General features: G+C 38.8%; 3 protein-coding genes across 4 annotated transcripts in view; 1 reads left to right on the top strand and 2 right to left on the bottom strand.

Annotated features, from left to right (window-relative positions):
• LOC117305787 (coatomer subunit gamma-2-like) overlaps positions 1–1,291 on the bottom strand; it is a 30,570-nt gene extending 29,279 nt beyond the window's left edge. The window contains exons 1-2 of the mRNA XM_033790666.1: positions 1,131–1,291; positions 268–320 (exon numbers count right to left, since the gene is read on the bottom strand). Coding sequence (XP_033646557.1) covers positions 268–320; positions 1,131–1,170 — 93 coding nt within the window. The 5' untranslated portion in view covers positions 1,171–1,291. The remainder of the gene's footprint in view (positions 1–267; positions 321–1,130) is intronic.
• A 1,531-nt stretch (positions 1,292–2,822) lies between these two features.
• Positions 2,823–9,685, top strand: LOC117307370. Its single transcript, XM_033792109.1, has 6 exons — positions 2,823–3,003; positions 5,733–5,922; positions 6,309–6,690; positions 7,040–7,257; positions 7,822–7,917; positions 8,648–9,685. Exons 2-6 carry the CDS (start codon positions 5,767–5,769, stop codon positions 9,056–9,058), a joined length of 1,263 nt encoding a protein of 420 aa, XP_033648000.1. The 5' UTR covers positions 2,823–3,003; positions 5,733–5,766; the 3' UTR covers positions 9,059–9,685.
• A 1,075-nt stretch (positions 9,686–10,760) lies between these two features.
• LOC117306914 (transcriptional activator HAP3-like) lies at positions 10,761–19,779 on the bottom strand. 2 transcript variants are annotated; one of them, XM_033791489.1, is made up of 8 exons: positions 19,676–19,779; positions 17,911–18,075; positions 16,902–17,059; positions 15,809–15,876; positions 14,545–14,674; positions 13,917–14,001; positions 12,202–12,272; positions 10,761–11,456 (listed from the first exon to the last, which is right to left on the bottom strand). In XM_033791489.1, the coding sequence occupies exons 2-8, from the start codon at positions 18,002–18,004 to the stop codon at positions 11,442–11,444; spliced, it is 621 nt and encodes a 206-aa protein (XP_033647380.1). In that variant the 5' UTR covers positions 18,005–18,075; positions 19,676–19,779; the 3' UTR covers positions 10,761–11,441. The 2 variants fall into 2 exon arrangements, with proteins under 2 accessions (XP_033647380.1, XP_033647381.1); XM_033791490.1 differs by having other exon boundaries at positions 16,917–17,059.
• Between the last annotated feature and the right edge of the window lie 870 nt (positions 19,780–20,649).

Raw genomic sequence — 20,649 nt, 5'->3', positions numbered from 1 at the left:
CCTTAACACTGTTTCAAAGCACTGTACAGTCAAATACGCATAATTCAGAATAAGAACATGAGCAGAAATAGCAACTTGATTTAAAGTACACAAAAGTAAAAAAAATAAACAAATGGAGTAAAAATTGCATTACAAACATACACATTATATACAAATAAAGCACAAAAACATGAATCTCGTGGACCCAGAGGAAATCAACCTCAATTTCGATAAAGAGCGAGACAAATTGAATAAGAACGGTGATTTATGTGTATGCTTTGTACAGACCTCCTGTAGGACGGCACTCTTCTCCATGTTCTGGAATGGGTTGGCTGATCCTCCTTCAAGAAAACACAAAGGTAAAGAAAAAAATCATTTTATTTGTGACGATGCTTCAAGAATTGCATTTAAATATCAAACTAGTTTGCAAAATGAGCATGGGAAAGTGTGGGTGCTCTAGCTGGAAAGTTTTTAAAATAGCCTGAAGTTATTCATCCACACTCAAAAATAGTATTCTTCTTTTATTACATAAAATTTACACCAACATTGAAATGAATAGTATTGTCACGTTTTTCCCCTTCCTCCACACCAGAGGCGGAGCATTGCATTTTTTTTTTTTTTTAAACATAGAGCTGAGCAAAAACTGTGCGTTTTCATTCAAAATTACTGAAATGAGAGGTGGTGGATGCAGGGTCAAGAACTGGATGACAATCTAGTAAGTAGTACCTCAGTGTTGGGCACAATCTTTAGAAATTATAATTTTTTTGAAAATAAAGCATGCCCACCAAAAACATGCGCGGCTGAGAAATAAAGTGTACACAAACTACGCAGTTTACTTTTTGAGTAATTCCATTTAAGACACACAGCGGTGGTAAATAATAAGAATAAAATGGATTTATAATGCGCACTTCTCCGGAAATCCGAACGATCAAGGCGTCTTCAGAAAAAGAAAACATTATACAATAGAAAAATATGAAAGAATGGTACACACTCCGGGATAAAAAAAGAAAGGAAATTTAGTTGACTATGTCTGGACTTGTTGTCGGCAATGTCGGCTTTTATTAGAAAGACTGCACTGATTATGTATACTGTCCGGAAAATGGGCAGCTTATGTTGTTATTGTCACCGACCGGGTTAACTAAAAATATTACCATCTTCTTCGTCTTTCTTGTCCCGTCTTAGCATATGCATTGCAGAAACTTGCTAAGAATCTCTTCCACCTCTATGTTGTATGTGTCAGCCACTCTAAAAACGATGGTTTTGGGTGCGTAAACCACACACTACTTTCACCCTATTCACACGTCCACGTCACTTGCAAATTATCACGCATGAGTCGAGACTGCGCATTGGTCTGTCCATAGCGCAAGAGGGCGCACAGTTTACGTGGGGTGGGCGGGGGGGGGGGGCGTTTTCTGAAATTGACTGTAGGGGCTTTACGGGTTGTTAATCGTTAAAAAAAGTTTGTCTCTGCTGAGTCGAGAAGTTTGTAAATAATCCACACTTTGCACAAACTTCCACCTAGCAATTGGGTGAATAAACAATTGGTTTTCTTGTCCACGTGCCAGTTTTTCGAGCGTTTTTCTTATTTAACTGAGCAAAACTCTTTCTTTTAAAACCCCTACTTGTGGTTCCTGATGCACATGCCTTATATTCAGTAGACAACTTACCTTTCTTCATTAAACCAAACAACTTCTTGCGTATGATGGCTTGTGGATGGGGGCAGAGCTTCAGTTATTGTTTTTTTCCTTCGTTTTCTTTGTTTTTTGGTCGGCATAGGCACACACTTCGTTTACCGGTTTATTAGGTGTGGGTTGTCGTTTCGCTTGCTGGGGGCGACTTAATTTTCATCAGCACTAAAACAAACAAGTGAGTTGCTGCCGATGAGATTATTATGTTTCTGCTCTTGAGCTGTGTACCAATTGAGCCTGCACATAGGGGAGACGGCTATAGTTCCAAAAAGGGGGCGGGCGGGTGACCTACCAAACTTATACTTATTTTTATCAGCAGTCATAGATCATCCGTCAACCAGAGCGTGGTCTGAGAACTGCACTGAGAGGAAGGAACATCTATGTACCATGTATGTAGACCTATGTCACATACGGTGAGCTCCTACTAATATAGAGGCAAACATCAAGAGATACGGTACAGGCTGTTGGTGGCGCCTGCTAAACTCCGAGAACGGGTCGCCTTAGGAGCAAGTCGGCTCATGGGTTCTGGCACTGACGAGGGTGTTGGTGACCGAGCCCGACCCTTTTTCGGGTCCGGACTCCGAAAAATATGCTAGCCAATTCGCTGTTTGCAGAGCTGTCACATGATTCTTTTCAAATATAATGATTGGTGATTACTATACCCTCGTGACACACACGTAAATTGTGGGCGTTACAAGTGTACTAACGCCCAACATTTGCGTCACCCGACGAAATAGAACCCTCGAAATTGGGTAGTGCGCACAGGTGCACAGGTTCGAATCCCCAAAAGTTCGCTTTTAGTAAATGTTTTTTTCTCTTTGATTTTTACACGGCCTCCCTCAATAGGCATTTTTATTGGCTTTTGAATTTCAGATTACCATCGACCCGAATAGATCGAGGTCAGTAAATACACAAAGTTGACGCATTGTGCACACAGTATATTGACAGTGTATTGATATGATAGTCAAGGTCCATAAAATTACCCTACGGAGATGGACATTCTATTTACATGTATACCGAAATGTAAATGGTTCACAATCGCAAAGTTATGCACAACAGAGCGTGGTGTAAATAAATGCATCAAAGTGGGTGTGCAGGGGGGGGGGGGGGGGGGAGTCACGAGTTTTTGCAACTCACACGTGATTACAAAATCCCAGTAACGATTGCAGAGAAAAACACAGTGAATATGCAACGTTTCCTGGTGTGGAAGTCATAATGATATTTTGTATGAGGAGGACTTGCATGTGATTGATACGCCGGCATTTCGTTCTCACAAAAACGCCAATAGACATTAAATTATTCTCTTGACTTCATGCATAGACGAAGCAGGTTTTAGGTAAGTGGACTCATTTCGTAATAATTTAAGAACAAAATCACAACTCTTTTTCTGTTGGTCCTATGGTCAGAGACCAGTGATTAAAATACAACATGAAACTTCTCAGTTCTAGTTCAACGGACAAAACTACATTCTGGCAGTTTCATATTAATTAGGGGTAACGCATGCAACATTCAAGAGTCACTTTGACCATAATAACAAGTTGAATTTCTATTGATAACACTAACTTGAAAGGCACCGGACACTATTGGTTACTCAAAATAATTATTAGCATAAAACCTTACTTGGTTACGAGTAACGGGGAGAGGTTGATGGTTTTAACATTGTGAGAACCGGCTCCCTCTGAAGTGCCATAGTTTTCGAGAAAGAAGTAATTTTCCACGAACTTGATTTCGAGACCTCAGAATTAGATTTTGAAGTCCCGAAATCAAGCGTCAGAAAGCACATAACTTCGTGTGACAAGGGTGTTTTTTCTTTCTTTATTAACTCGCAACTTCGACAACCAATTGAGCTCAAACTTTCACAAGTTTGTCATTTTATGCATATGTTGAGAAACATCAAGTGAGAATACTGATTTTTGACAATTACCAAAAGTGTCCAGTGTCTTTAAGACTCGCATGATTTTGTTGCTCGTTTGTGTTTTCTTTTTTGTTTATGGGCAATTAATTACAACTCGTGTGCGGTCACTTTTAAACAAAATGGGAGCTATTATTGAATGTCAGTTCAGGGCCGTTTCCGTGTGGTATCGTTTTCACATCCTGTGTTTCGTTTGTTCTGTCTTACTTTGTTACCTTTAATAGCACTGTGGACATACGACACCTTTGGTAATGTAAAAGACGTGCATCTCCACTTTTTTTGGCATCAAACTTACTTGGTGACAAGCAACGGAGAGCTGTTGACGCGTGAAAATTGCTCCCAAGTAAAGTCAGTTTTTGAGAATGAGATACAATTATTCTCAATTAAATAACACAAGACTTGAGGCCTGAGGCCTCAACTGAGAATACTGTTTTTGGACAAAATTATTACCAAACACGCAACCAGTGCCTTGGCCCGAATGAATTTCAATTCGTATGCACTAAAATTAAACATAAGTTGTTGCTATTAATAGTAAGCTGAGGAGAACCCATCAGTCACCAGGGAGCTGTTTCCGTGTTATGACATCATATCACTACATCCTGTGTTTCGTTTGGGTGTTTCTAACTTTGTTACATTTAAAGCAAAATAGTGCACACGATAACTTTGATATGAAAACTAAATCTTTTGCCGACCCTTGAGATTGATTGCGCTGGCGTCTTTATTTCGGCCAATGTTCCGACTGCGTCCAAAAAAATATATATATATATAAATTAGGGGCCGTTATAAAATTTAAAAACAACTCTCTGTTTGTTTATATTATATAGGCCTACATTTCTTCTATTCGTTTATTTATATCTCACATCCGCGCTAGCTGTCCAATAAAGAGTGACAATTTGGAGCATTCTACGCTCTAAAAATGATTAAAAGGACACTTTAACACGCGGAAACAAACTAATGCATTGTGCTTATTATTATTCAACGCAATTGCCCGCGGGCCTTGTGGCCAGCACAAAACAAGCACCAAAATCATATAATTATATTTACAAAGCGGTTCCATTCTGCAGAACCTTTCATGTATAGGCGTACAATAATTGTAACCACAAACATTCACTCTAAATGAGAGGCATTAGAAGTTCATCCAAAGGATTGTATTTAGGGACCAAAGCATTTTTTTATTTTAAAAATGAATCTTTTAGATTTGAACTGTAATTCCATATTTTTTTAATCAACCAAACAAATAGATTGGTCCCTAATATTAAACTAGACGCCATTTTATTAACTTTTAAAATTTAATTCCCTCTCATTTTAGAGTGTAGGTGGAGACATATGAATTTCGTTTGTCGTGTATACGACTGTGACATGCCCTTTCTGTTTATGTTATTAACAGTTCTTGTATAAATCGTGGTCGTTTGAAATAAATACTTTTCGATGATGCTTGGATATAAAATCTTGAACAAAATCCCTCAGCTGATACAAACAATTTCAGTTCATACAAATCGCGGTCACTTGAAATCTACACTTTTGCATGATGCTTGGATGTAATATTTTGAACAAAATCCCCCAGCTGATGGAAAACAATTTCACCGACAATAAAAACACAACCGGAAAAGCTAGTGACTTATCCTTGCTCGTGGACACTGGACACCTTTGGTTATTGTCAAAGACCAGTCTTCCCACTCTGGTGTTTCTGATCAGCAGAGTGTGGGTTCAAATCCCAGCCGTGACAACTGTGTCCTTAAACAAGATACTTAACCATTGCTCCGTCCTAAGGATGGGCAGAAGTGACCCAATAGTCCCATGTGTTCTAAACGCATGTAAAAGAACCCAGTGCACTTATCGAAAAGAGAAGGGGTTCGCCCCGGTGTTCCTGGCTGTGGCTGCTGTGCGCCGTAGCACCTTGTAAACCCTTTTAAGGTGCTACATAATTGGGTCTCAGAATTCATCTCTGCATCTTTCTGAAAGTTTGTATCAGCGCCTTGAGTACCTTGGGTAGATACGTGCGCTATAACTTATAAGACCTCGATATTATGATATTCTTAAGCGTGGTATCTGGCTCAAATCAGGAGGGAACGCTGGAGCAAAACTCAGCGGGAACGGTTTTAAGAATGAAAGAAATGCTCAAGTATGAAAACAAAACCAATTTCCATCCCCAGGTGGTCCTTCATCGTATAATTATCCGGCACCATTATGGCAGAGGCAGAGAAAAGACAACTTCTTCCATCAGCCGGTGACACTGTGGAGAAGTCTCAGTCACTCAATGACGACGGGGATCGGGAAGAGAACCTTCCCATCACCCCAAAGACAGAGCATCACTTTAATATCAGAGGAGGTCGCTCATTTACAGTAAGTTGGTTCAATTCGTTTCACGATGTTTTTCTTCAGGTTGCCGACGGCCCAGCTCCTATATATTGGATGGAGACAACAACTTCATCGCGGTATCTCCATTTTTAATATCATTATGCCCGTGTCATCAAGAGAGAATGGTGGTAATTTCTCTAATTCATTTAATAATTAAGGAGACTAGACAAGCAATATTTTGATAAATTCATGAAACATAAGATTCTATGTTTTCTTCCATTAGGCTGTGTACAAATCGTGCCTGCAGGAAGTCCAGGCTTGGAGGCTCTTTTGTAAACATGTGATGTCACAGGTCACACTCGTCAATAAGTTGGCGTGTTGTGGGGAGGGAACACACACATCGTACTAAATTATTTCTTTCTTTTCCCAAGATAAAAGCCACCAAGCTGAACGTCATCCTCACCATCTTAACTATCCTCTTCAACTTGTCCATGGTGATCTCCCTGCCACTCTTGAACAACACGGTGGACAAATACAACGATGCCTACCCGGTCATCCTCTACACAGCAGTCTGGTTCCAACCCTTCTTCTTCGGACTCGTGTACATCAACAAGTACATCAATCCTCTTGCCCTCACTACGTCATCAGTCTCGCATAAACTCATGGCTCTTGTGGGTTTTTTGAACGCAGCCAACGGGATTCTTGTGGTGTATGCCAGCGACCCAAGTAGAACGTCCGGGGCACTGCAGGCTCTCCTCTCCACGTCAAGCATCCCATTTACGGTGGTATTTCGGTACATCATCTTACGGAAAGGTGACTTGAATAGTAGACCTTTCTCATGCTACCTCCATCTTGGTCATGTTACTCGTATCGATCGACAATAATGAATGCTAAGAATCATTTTGCAATTAGGAACCCGACTTTTTTGTTCATCCAGCCTCGATTTGGTACCATTAATATCAATGGGAGAAACTCAAGATGGCCGCACCGTGATAAAGGTTCAATTTGGGGGTTTGAAATGTTGATTTAATCCTCAATGGGAAACTTTTGAGCCGGGTGCCGGTGTGACAGGAGATTCTGTCAAATTATTATCTAACTGTTTCTATTAATTGGTGAAAAGTTTATTCCATAACTGGGTATCAAAACCATTGAACTTTTGCAGGAGTGGGCAGGGCCCGGCTGGTCTGTACCGGCATTGTCTTGATCGGTCTCTTCATAGCTTTAGAACCGGAGATATTCAATATTGGTCAGAGTAACACACCGCAGCCTGGGGCAGTTACGGGCATCATGGCTGCCCTTTGGCCGGTCATCTTCTTACTGGGCTTCCTCCCGCTGGGCATCCTCAATGTACTGATCGAGAGGGAACTCAAAAAGGGACAGGTAAAGCGCTAAAGGCAATGATTGGAGTTTATCCCAAAGATGACGTAATAAATAACCTCTTCGAATAAGTAGAGGTTAAAAAAAAAAAAAAAAGTATTTTAGGTTTTTCCATTAGTATTTAAACAATGTCAACAAGGCCTACAAAATTAGGCTTGTATGTTCTCTTTAGAAACATCGCCCTAAAATTAATTTCCTTTGTATACTGATTTTTTTTTATATATATATCTTTTTTTAGAACAATCCTTTATGGAGATATCACGGCGGGAAGGATTTGAGAAGTAGTATTTTTATTTTTAAGTTGCCGAAAGTCATCTCCGTTACTTCACTGATATTCTTAAAAGATTTAAAAACATTCGATATCTCAGAAGAAAACCATTCACAAATCTTATGTCCCTCATAAACCAACGATATCAACATCAAGCGCCCGTGATCGGGAACTTTACACAGAATGTCACCCCTTTATTCGTTGCAATAAATCTTGAATCCATATTTATTCCCAGTGTATTTTCCCTCCACTTTTAACAAACCGTTGTATTGTTGTGTGTCAACCTTTCCCCAATACAGACCGAGTCTCTTGTGTTTCTGGCTTGGGTACAGCTTTACAATACTATGTTCATTATTCTGGCCTTTTGGACAGACTTTATTCCAAAGTTTGGCGCTGTAAGTATTTAAAGGCAGTGGACACTATTGGTATTTTTTAGCATAAAACCCAACTTCGTAACGAGTAATAGGGAGAGGTTGATAGTATAAAACATTGTGAGAAACGGCTCCTCCTGAAGTCAAGTAGCTTTTAAGAAAGAAGTAATTTCCCACGTAATTGATTTCGAGACCTCAAGTTTAGAATTTGAGGTCTCGAAATCAAGCATTTGAAAGCACACAAATTCGTGTCTTTTCTTTCATTATTATCTCCAACTTCTTATTATCTCTTACTTCGACGACCAATTGAGCTCAAATTTTCACAGGTTTGTTATTTTATATATATGTTGAGATACACCAAGTGAGAAGACTGGTCTTTGACAATTACCAATAGTGTCCAATGTCTTTAATAAGTGGGTTAAAACTCTTCGAAAAACTTTTTCCTCCTGTTTTTTTTTTATCAATGCTTGTAGATATTCTGCATGAGCGTACAGCTATCACCAATGTAACACTTCAGATGCAAATTAATAGACGATTTGGAAAATAAATAGTATCTGTAATTACTAAATATTTTCGAGTTTTTAACAGACAACATACTTCGGGGTTTATAGTGCTACCACAAATCTCCACATTCGCATTTAACTAAATATTTTCGAGTTTTTAACAGACAACATACTTCGGGGTTTATAGTGCTACCACAAATCTCCACATTCGCATTTTGCTAAAGGATTGTAATAACTTGTTCTCTCACCAGGCAAATTCTATACAGGAGTTCGGAAGGAACATGTTGTACGCGCTCAAGTGCATGTACTTTGCCGACCCTGAATGCATCAACGCAGTGCCAGCGTACATCGTCTTCATCTTCGCCTACTGCCTAGCCAACCTCATGGTCTTTCTTCTGGTCAAGTACGCTGAGGGCGCTATTTGGCTGGTCATTGTTCAGGCCCTAGTCACGCCCCTCGGGAGTCTGTTCTTCACCCTGTTCAGTGTGGCTCCTCTACCCGGAGAGGAACATGGAAAGTTCCACTGGGCCCCGGACTTCAACTTATCAGTAGCTTTCAGGGTTGTCGGTTTAGCGATTCTAGTTCCCGCTGTTGTGTTTTATAACTATTTCGGTGAAATGGAGAGGAAAAAACTAATGAAAAAATATGACAGTTCTTTGTAAAACTAAAAACCACCCCAAAACAACACTAGAAACTAAGTTTTGTTAATTTACAAAATCAAGGTGTTCATGAGTGGTGTAATGAAATGGTAATCGAATGGCATGGTGATGACATTTTACCCTTCAACTTGAAATTATGGCCTTTGAAAAGTTTCTCATAAAATGTTTACCTTCCTGTTTGAACCGGAAGACAGTGCTAAATTTGAATGACATCAAGTTCAATTTTTAAAAGTCACCTACATATAATGTATAGGTTGTACACAAATATTGAGAGTTTTAAAATGAATTTTTCAAAAAGGCTTATTACACTTCAGCTTTGAACAGGTAGTCAAGGTCAAAGGAGTCATACTCCGTGAAGCGTTTGTTAAGTTTTAAAGAGGTTGCATAGATTGTAATAAAACCCATTGAAGTTAAGATCTTCACAAATAAATATGTTTCACAAAAAGTCGGGGTGAAATGGGTCACTATCTTTGTTAAGTTTCTTTGTAAAAGAAATTGTTGGTGATATTTGTACAGATGCAAAAATCCAATGAGTAGTTCAGGAGAAATTAGTTTTGTTCAAAACTAATATTAAACTCCATCTTCTGGTTTGAACAGCCAATGTATATACGGTTCAGTAGATAAAACAAAATATTATTGTCAATTATATAATAGAACTTTCCGCGATGTACAGACAAAGTAAAGTTACAATGGGTACCGCGGGTCTCATATTAGCATGGAGGTGCACAAATGTAGTTACAGTACCCTGTCAACCGTGGTAATATGCCACCAGTTGAGGGGGCAAATAAAAAGTGAGTTTGTTCGTTGGGTTTTTTGTTTTGGGGAAGGGGGAGAGGTGGGAGGGGGCTCAAGTATCTAGTTTCTTAATGTGTCAAAAATTTTAATTGTTTTTAAACACCATGTTCTACATGAAAACAAACAATTTATAAAAAATAACCGGATATTAATGATTTTTGTAAAGCCTTTGTTTAATGTCCCTACACTCATTATGCAGAACAAAAACAACTTCCCTTATGTGGTCGAATATAATCGGTCATGCTAAACAACCATTAATAAACGTTTGTAGAAATGACTTGCTCGGACAAAATTCAGACATTTATAGATTACCTCACTAGTCAAAATTTTAATCTTCAAAATTTAAAATACCTGCGATTTTGTATTAAGAAATCACCAAGTAGGACATGGGTAAATAAATTATATGCACTTTATGCAGAACTATTCCTCTAAAAAAACAAAGAAAGGTTATCTATAAAACCAGCAACTAATAAACAAAATCATTATATGAAAAACATTAAACAAAACAGAAATATTCTTTAAAACCTCACAACTTCACTCATCTACAATTTGCAAGAGACTAATGAACGGAAAAACGGTTTTGCATTACTTTGTGTGCTTTCAGATGCATAATAAAGAGGCTGCACAGGAACTTTGAGATTGCAAGCCTGATGCTTCAGAGAGGCAATGGAGGGCTTGGAGGCACACAAATTTGCTTAGCATGAAATTTCTTCCTTGATAAAAACAAGATTACCAACCAAATTTCCTCTTTGTTTGTTACTGGTATTCAGCTGTTGTTAGCTTATCCTGAAAATCAGGTGGAAATTTGGTTGGTAATCCTGTTTTTATCAAGGAAGAAATTTCATGCTAAGCAAATTTTTGTGCTTAGCAGCTCTATGAAATTGGGCCCTGGTCAATGCCTTCTTGCCCATAAATTCACAATTTCCTAAATAAGGTGCCCTTTACCAAGGAAAAAGTGCCTTGGCTTGCCCTTTCAAAAACGAAGCTAACAGGGCTGAGATTGGCCCCCAGTTTATTATTATGATAAAAAAAAACAGATGAGGTTCAGTTGACCACTCAAAGTAACTATTACAAACCAACCACAGACGTAGAAACTAAACACACGTACAAGTGAACATCTACAAAGTTGTATGTACAATGTAATGTATAAAGTGTGTCGGTATTAAGAAAGTGCTGGGTCAGATTGTGTTTTTTTTTATGGGATGTCACAGGGGTTGTCCCAGAGGATGCATCTTCAAAATCCTGTAACAAAAATTGTCCTGCATAGTCACAATATTCAACAAATGTAAAGTCTGTCCCAACTCCTGAGCCAATGTAGCTCATCTACCCAGTGTTTATATCCGGTTTCTTTGGCATTTAACGACTGGGATTTTATATGTGTACTGAGGAAGGAAACTGAGACATGAAAAAAGCCAGGCACCTTCTTTTGGTAGCAACATTTCCATTGCTTGATCATACAGGGAACATGGACTAACAGTAATATGTAGGTCTACTGCTGCCAGTCTCTGCTAAGGTGCAGTTTCAGGTGGAGTTGTGGTGAGTAGTAAAAGTGCTATGTACAAACGACAGCTCACTCTCACGCTGTTCTCTCTCAACTGAATGAAAGCTGAAACACAATCAAAATGTCAATAGTCAGATATTAAAACTATGACACAATCCACAATTGTAACATTCCACCCTAAAGAATATTTAAAGACACTGGACACCATTGGTAATTGTCAAAGACCAGTCTTTTTACTGTGTGTATCTCAACATATGCATAAAATAACAAACCTGTGCAAATATGAGCTCAATTGATAATAATAAAAGAAAAAACACCCTGAAACCAAATTTTACTAAACATTTCTGCATGAATTGTTTCTCAATAGTATAATATAGTATTTTTAGAAGCATTTCACTTTGAAGTAGTGTGGTTATGTAGATCAAGCAAACAGTTCCAAAAAACAAATGTATACTTTGCCTATTTTCACATCGATGTATCCCAACATATACATGACATTACAAACCTGTGTTAAAATGTGGGCTCATCGAAGTTGCAAGAAAATAATTTAAGAAAAACACTCTTGTTGCACAATTTTGTTAGCTTTCAGATGCATAATAAAAGGCTTCAGCTGAAGTCTTTTATTATTTGAGCTAGAAACTACCTCTTTCTCAAAAACTACGCTACTTCAGAGGGAGCCGTTTCTCACAATTTGTATACTAGCAACAGATCTCCATTGCCTTTTACCAAGTCAGTTTTTATGCTAAAAATTATTTTGAGTAATTACCAATAGTGTACAGGGTCTTTAAGGGGGTTAGGTACTGGAAGCAAACGCCATCAGTGAAATACTCGTCTCAAACCAGAAGCTTACCTGTGTGGGATACGTTGCTGGATATGACGGTGCTACAGTCTGGTCCCCCGACATCAGGTTACTGGCAATACCTTCAGAAATAGTCAAAAGTATAGTCCAACAGTAAGCAAAATGGTTCAGAGATTATTTACAGAAGAATCAAATTAATATTGTTAAGTATCCATTTGTCTGGTGGGAGAAGCTGTCCAGTTCAATCATTCTAATTTGAATAAATGTAGTCTTTATAGCCATTGCTTTTTATATAAGTAGACAGCAGGTTAAGCTTTATTAGTAGGCCTAAGTAAAAAATACTATGGAAACCAACCAAACAACAAAAAACAACACACATTTCAGTTCATTGTTCATTCATAAATTTCACAGGTCAAATGATTACAACTACAGTACAAAATATACAAAAGGCAAGAGATATAACAAAATATAAAAAAGCGAAATTGGCAGACTATGGTACACATGCCAAGAAAAAGACAGGACCATGGCAAACCTGAAGGATTACAAACTCAGTAAACTTAGTAAAGTAGTTATTTTTCCAAAATACCATTATTGCATTCGAATTTGAATTCAAATTCAAACAACTTAAATCACCCTCAACAGGCAATTACACCAGTTGGCCAGCTGCATATAAAAACATCAACAGTAATGGCTAGGAATAGACAATATACAATTATTTGAAAATACATGTTTGACAAAATGAGAAAAGCAGATATATGTAAACATGGATGAAACCACAGCAATATATACAAGTAAATACATAATAGACGATGTGACCTATGTTTACATCCAAACCGCCCTCTGTTGACAAAACACTGTATACATACATATACTTTATATATGTAAACATGAATGAAACCACAGCAGTATATACAAGTAAATACATATAGACGATGTGACCTATGTTTACATTCAAACCGCCCTCTGTTGACAAAACACTGTATGTTTCGCCGGGCAAAAAGACGCGTAGTCATGGTAAGATTGCATACACTTTCTAGCTGGCTGCCAAAACACAAAGGTTTTGCCCAGCAGTATGCGCGCGAATCATGTTATAGTTTTCGAGTGACGTCAGAGTAAAAACATAAATTGAATGTACATTATTAAAAACCTAAAAAACAAATTATACATATACAGTGTAAACAGTTTTGCAAGGGGGGAGTCAAAATTATCGTCCAGAAGGAAGGAATTGAAACAATATCACTGGTTAAGATTAGACAATAAACCATTCAAAGCCACATCAATAAAAGTATGTTGAAAATAAGATTTACATGCTTTGAACCATCCCACACCAAGAATTCAAGCAACAACACAACTTTATTTCGGAAGATGTTATGTGTGGCGTTTCAGTTTTCTTAAATACATATAAACCAACAAATTAAAACATGTATTTGTGATCAATATTTTCAGCATCCCCCTGGTACTGGTGTTCAGGTCCCAGCTTCAAAGGAATTCTGAGGCTATGGGCATGCAATATCATGTGCTTTACCAGGCTGTACACGCAAGTGCAGAATACTGCGGTAAGTGGGGCCATGAAATTGGGCCCAGGGCTCGAGTTAACAAAACAGAGGTTGCTGCTTAGCAAATTTGTTTGCCAAGCAAGAAATGACTGGGATACCACACAGTACCATCACAGCAACGGTAACTGTACAATGTTCTGGCTGGTAAACTATTTTTGCTAAGCAAATATTTTTTTGTGCTAAGCAAGTTTTTTCGTGAAGAGTACATACCGAATTGATCTTGGAGGTCGTCCATTCCGTCTGATCTTAACGACGTTGATGAGATGCCTGACAAAGACTTCTCTCCCTTCATTGACTGTAGGGGGAAACAAAATCAAGCAATAGTATTTAAATGAACGTTACAGAATTGGTAAGAAACAAAATCCTGAAGATGACAGATTTACATCAAACTTACACGGTCTAATGATGATGATAGTAGAAAACATCCCTTGAAATACTTATGACTGAAATGTCATATTTGGTGAGAAATAAATAATCGCGGTTGGAGTTTATCGCTCAGCTAGCTGGTCTTTGAGTTAAATAAATTTCATTTGACCACTAATAACTGGTTGTACTCTGTACTTTAATACTATAGTATTTAGAATAAAAACAATAATGGGATTTCAAGGCGCAATACATGCTGAAAATCTGAGCTAGAAAAAACTTCCTTGGGGCAAGTAAAACCTAAATTTTACAGGCCTGGTAGGCTGCTTCGCAAAAAACTTAAGTGCAAGTCCCTCATATATCTATTTCTCACAGACAAAAGAGGCAGGGAACGAACACATGTTACGATCAAGTGCCTTCCTTCAAAATGAACTGTTTGTTAGAAAATTAAAAAAATAAAAGGAAATTTACTTACATCCCTGTATTTCTGTAGATATATTTTCAGTGGTTCGGCGTAGTTATCGAAACCCAGTGTGGACATTGCAAACAGGATATCTTCACCATTAATGGTTTTTCTTTTTTCCTGATGACATCGGTCGCTCGCTCTGTGGTGTCCAATTAAGGAACATTCTATTACAATTTTTGAATGTACTTACAGTTGGAAAAAAACCTTAAAGACAGTGGACACTCCTGGTAATTGTCGAAGACCAGTCTTCTGAATTGGTGTATCTCAAATAAAATAACAAACCTGTGAAAATTTGAGCTCAATTGGTCATCGAATTTGCGAGATAATAATGAAAGAAAAAACACCCTTGTCACACGAAGTTGTGTGCTTTTAGATGCTTGATTTCGAGATTTCAAATTCTACACTTGAGGTCTCAAAATCAAATTTGTGGCAAATTACTTCTTTCTCAAAAACTACGTCATTTCAGAGGGAGCCTTTATCACAATGTTTTTTACTATCAACCTCTCCCAATTGCTCATTACCAAGTGAGGTTTTATGCTAATAATTATTTTGAGTAATTGCGAATAGTGTCCACTGCCTTTAACATTTTTAACATCAAAGTACATTTGAACTTTAAAAACTAAATCAAATGTTCTGCTATAATAAACTTGGAATACTAGCAATGACTAGATCAAGCTGGTCGAAACATACCGAGAACCGCTATCACAGGAGAGTCTTGGCACATTCGTTAAATCTCCCCCAAATGAAGGGGCGGGCTCTGCGGGAAACCTACGCACGCGCATTATGTTTCCCCCCGATTTGGGGGGAGTTTTAACGAATGTGCCAAGACTCTCCTGTGATAGCGGTTCTCGGGTGATAGCGGTTCGTGGTTGATAGTGCGTTGGGGGTGATAGCGCGCTCTCTTGTGACAAATCCAGGAGAGTCTTGAACCAAGACTAGTCAAAACGTTGAGAACAATTAAGAACTCACTCCACGGTATTGAAGTGAATAACAAGAAGTCCCCTCGACCCACTAAAGCAATAGTAGTAATCCTAATTTCCTACCTTCCGTCCAGGATGTGGTTAAAAAGCAGGACAGGTTGGCCTGTTTTCTTTTCTTTTGAAAGGGCCAGGGCACCTAGGCATTTCCTCCCTCGTAAAAGTCACCTTATGAGGAATTTCTACTCGAGCATTACAAGGGCACCAAGACAACGACCAGGCAGGGGGCACGGAGGAAATCGCCTTCATTGCCTCTGTGACATATCAGGACTGAGATTGATTTGACAAAAGGATACTCGCTTGTGATGAAACTGATGAACTCTGACACGCACTCCTGCACACACTCCTTGGCCTCTTTAGATATCTGGAGTGTCAAGAACAACAAACACAATGTCATAAAAGGCAACTTTCTTATTGCAAAAAAAAGAGGAAATGGCCAATCACACGTAACTTTTGTGAAGTGTTTTCCAGTTTTCTACGGCATTGTTTTTAAACTGTTGAAAAGCACTAAGAGAATAGCTCATTAATTTTGTCTTATGGTATTAAGTATGCTTCAATACTCAACACATTGCAAGATGTTAAACATTTTACTACACAGAGATGTACTTTTAGTCAATTGAAAAAACACCATGGTTGTTAGTTAATAGCGTAAACATGTTGCTTTCCTTTCAGTTAATTGGTATGATGACCGTCGTACATGGGAGTTGCTGCTTTGTTAAGAGTAGCAGGCTTTTAATTTCATCTTTGAGAGGGCAAGGACATTTTCATTTTGAGTAGGGCACTTCCATTGGGAAATCTTTAAGTCTATGGGCGATTTCTGAAGGAGCTATTTGTGTGTGTAGCACCAGGGCTGAGACGTGGGGCAAAAGATGCCATGCTCTCTAGGTAATTCTATGCCTGGTTTAGTCAACCAATAGACCGATCCATTAAGCTCCGCCAAAGAGACCGATCCACTCAGCTCTGCCCCATTGCGTATTGACCAATCACAACGCAACGAAGGTCTGACAAATAAGGTCCGACATGCGTGCGCGTATCTTGGCGCGTGCGGCAGAGTTGTGCAGAAAGGCATTGGAGAGGCTGACGTGTTCTTGCTCACACATGCGTCTTGGGCGGAGCCTACTGGATTGGTCTATTGTGTATTGCATCCATGACTATAAAGTCTGCCATAAGTGCGCGTACGGTTGGAGCGCGCGACAGAGTTGTTCAGAATGGCATTGGAGAGGCTCATGTGTTCTTGCTCACATGTGCGCCGTGGGCCGAGCCTAATAAATCGGTCGACTACGAAAACGCACAGCTTGAGAGGTACAGTGCTTAAAACTGGTTAGTATCAATCTAATGGACATGGTGAATAAGGATTTTGGAATCAAACATCATCAACAACGTCTTCACCTTCTGAACATGTACCTTGCCAGACTTTGGGATGGCATTCTTCATAATTCGGCTGACGTTAGCGATGGGTAGAAACCGGTCTTGCTCCCTGAGCGGCGAGGTGCTCTTCTCGTCTCCTACAATCTCCTCTTCTGCTCCCCCTGTTAACGAGTCATCTCCTGAGACAGAGGCAAGAAGGAAACTCAAATTAAAACCAAGAACATCAGAAATAGTTTAAATCACCACCACCATCTTCTTCACAAAGAGCACATAATATTAAAATGACAAATCATGAGCAAATCTCAACACATTTTATATTTTGCATATTCTATTTCAGAACCTTCATTTCTAAATTCAAACTAGAAATAACTATTGTTAGTTAACTATTGCTAGGAAACTCAAATTTATTGTACAGAGACCAGAGACCAGAAAAATTGTTGTCTGATACTTAAAGGCAGTGGACACTATTGGTAATTACTCAAATAATTATTAGCATTAAACCTTTCTTGGTAACGAGTAATGGGGAGAGGTTGATGGTATAAAACATTGTGAGCAACGGCTCCCTCTGAAGTGGCGTAGTTTTCGAGAAAGAAGTAATTTTCCACGAATTTGATTTTGAGACCTCAAGTTTAGAATTTGAGATCTCGAAATCAAGCATCTAATAGCACACAACTTTTGCTTTCATTATTATCTCGCAACTTTGAAGATCGATTGAGCTCAATTTTTCACAGGTTGGTTATTTTATGTACATGTTGAGATACACGAAGTGAAAAGACTGGTCTTAAACAATTACCAATAGTGTCCACTGTCTTTAACAGAATTGACAGATATTTATCATACTCATAGGCAACTATTTTGTCACAAAAATATTACACAATTATCATTCAGTTGAAAAACACAAGACCAGCGGACTCAACCAGTCAATAGTTTACTGGCCCGACACTAAAATCACTAGCCTCTGGTCCAGTGTTAGATTCAAGTCGCGGACGGTGAGGAAATACATTAACAAAATGATTAGGGTACAACCAACCATCTGTAGTATAGAGTGCTGTTGAGAGATTTCCATAGTCGCCTGCCATGGTCAACACCTGTGGGCTATCTGTGGTAGCCTCTGTACTGTCCATTACGTCAAGAGGGTACTGCGGACTACTGTAGTGTTAATGTCTATACTTATCACCAAGCAAAAAAGCACCATCTGTAACAATAGGATTAATCGTGAAAGTTTATAATATAAGTATGACTTAAAAAGGAACATTACCCACATGGCAAGAAATAAAAATCGTGAAGATCACAGATCTAAATAAAACTTACACAGTCTAATAATGAGGATAGTAGAAGGCATCCCTTGAAATATTTCTGTCTGAAATTTCATATTTGATGAGAAATAAATAATATAATTACGCGTTTTGAGTTTATCGCTCAGTGAGTGTTTTTATTCATTTTTGTTTTGGCATCGATTTTGTACTATTCCCTCGTGACCTAGATGGCCGATCGATCTCAAACTTCTAAAGGTTTGTCAGTTTATGTACATGTATATGGTGGATTACATAAAGTGCTTACAATGCCTGCACTGCCTCTAGCTGCCGGGCAACCTCGGTAGTCTAGTTGGTAAGACACTGCTCTAGAATTGCAAGGTTCGTGGGTTCGAATCCCACCCAAGTAACATGCCTGTGATATTTTTTCACAGGACTCGGGAAAGTAACGAGTATACAGTGCTAACACACATCGGTGTATGGGTAAAAACCAAAATTAAAATTAACTTTTATTATGCTAGCAAAACCAATTCTGTAATGTTCCTTTAAACACCACTTTGGTCATGGCCTTGTGCCCCTTTCAAGTAGAAATTTACAATTTTCCTAAAGAGCTCAGAATGTACATGTACATGATGTAAGAGATGCCCTTTGTTTTAAACCAAGGAAAAAATGACTTGGTGCCTTTTGGAAAATGAAGAACCAGGCAAAATTGTTGTAAGAAGTCCAGTCAGGACAATGATGAAAATACATTACATATAACCTTCCAGACGGCGCCACAATTTTTTCACTCATTTTTTCAAAAAGGGATATCTCATTGACGTAAATTTGATACTATATTATTTCAGATATCGAAATGAAAAAGTGGTGGCGCCATACGTAAAATTTTCCAACATTACTATTCACTCTAGCTAGCAGTCTACAAATAACATTAGACAATGAAACACCCCCCCCCCCCTCTAATAAGCAACAACAAAAAAACAAAGCACAATATTTTACAAATGAAACTTGAAAGGAGAAAATGTTTTTGTTTTTATTTCGAAATTCATCTTCACTTTTTGATAAATAAAATAAAATAGTAATGTATCTCAATTTCATTCTAAATTCTAATTTCAAACAAATGAGTCATTCCTCTTTTGGGGTAAAAATTAGTGGGAAAGTAAGTGGTGACACTGCCGCACTGGGCAGGATATGGAAATCTTGTCGGTTGTCTTTACTATTTTTACATGTCTCCTAATCAAACGAAACAGTGCAGCAAATTACGACTCATTCAGCTGTGTGTAAAAATACAAGGGCCTCAAAAAATCGGCATTGCACGTCGTTTTATTTAGCTCGCCAACCCAAACAAAACGATAGCGTGCAACACACACAACGAACAGCAACAATACAAAACGCATTGAACACTACCAAACATTTCCCAACACCAAACGACAAATCCCCCAAATAAAAGCAACATTGTTCCCCACAGACCCCTAACCAAATTAGACAATCAAAAGACGAGCCAAACCAGGTCTAAACAATCATTGGACTACCGAGAATTCTTACCGGCACTCGGCGGTAGTTTTCGAGGAGTTGGTTGGCTGGCAGGTACGGTCTCTTTATCCGTGAAGACGAACCAGAGAAGCCCGTGTGAATCAATGGCGGTTCTGTCAACCTCATCACCATGACCTCGTTATTATTATCGATCCCTCAAACGCATACAATGTGGACTGTAAACAAAAGTTCCATGCTCCTGGACACGTGGTCGACAAACTGCCAGCATACTGCGCATCAAAGATCGTATAGCGCCGCGCGCATGGATGCATAATGAACCCATTTTGCGCAGTCGATCTTATTATTTTGTTATAATTATATGCAAAGGCTTTATAATTAAATTGGCACGTATTTGGATATTATTTGTATTTAAAGATAAATTATGAACAGGATTCACAATGAGCCAAAAATGTTTTTCAATTGTTTTGAACAACACTGAGAAATGTTCACATTGCTGTACGGATGTGTGGAGTGCATGGAATTATGCCCCAATGGAGGAACCCATTGTCCCTCCATATTGTTCCTCCATTAAGGCATTGGTTTCTCCGTGTTTTCTCCATGCTTCCTCCATGGTTCATATGTGGCTCCCATGGTTCCCCCATGGTTCCTACATGGTTCGTCCTCTATTGTTCCTTCATGGTTCCTCCATGACCATGGGTCCTCCTACTCCTAGAAATATTTCGGTTTCCGGACGAAACCGAAATAGTTCTAGGAGTAGGGTCCTCCATGGTATATCTCCAATTGTTCCTCCATGGTTCCTCCATGGGCATGGGTCCTCGGTTCCTCCTTTGGTTCTTTATTTCCCATTTGTTCCTCCATGGTTCCTCCATGGGTCCTCGGTTCCTCCATTGTTCCTCCATGGTTCCTCCATGGGCATGGGTACTCGGTTCCTCCATTGGTTCTTCATTTCCCATTTGTTCCTCCATGGTTCCTCCATGGGTCCTCGGTTCCTCCATTGTTCCTCCATGGTTCCTCCATGGGCATGG

The sequence above is a fragment of the Asterias rubens genome, chromosome 2 (assembly GCF_902459465.1).
Source record: "Asterias rubens chromosome 2, eAstRub1.3, whole genome shotgun sequence".
NCBI classification, from domain to species: domain Eukaryota; kingdom Metazoa; phylum Echinodermata; class Asteroidea; order Forcipulatida; family Asteriidae; genus Asterias; species Asterias rubens.
This window is presented reverse-complemented; position numbering and strand designations above follow the sequence as displayed.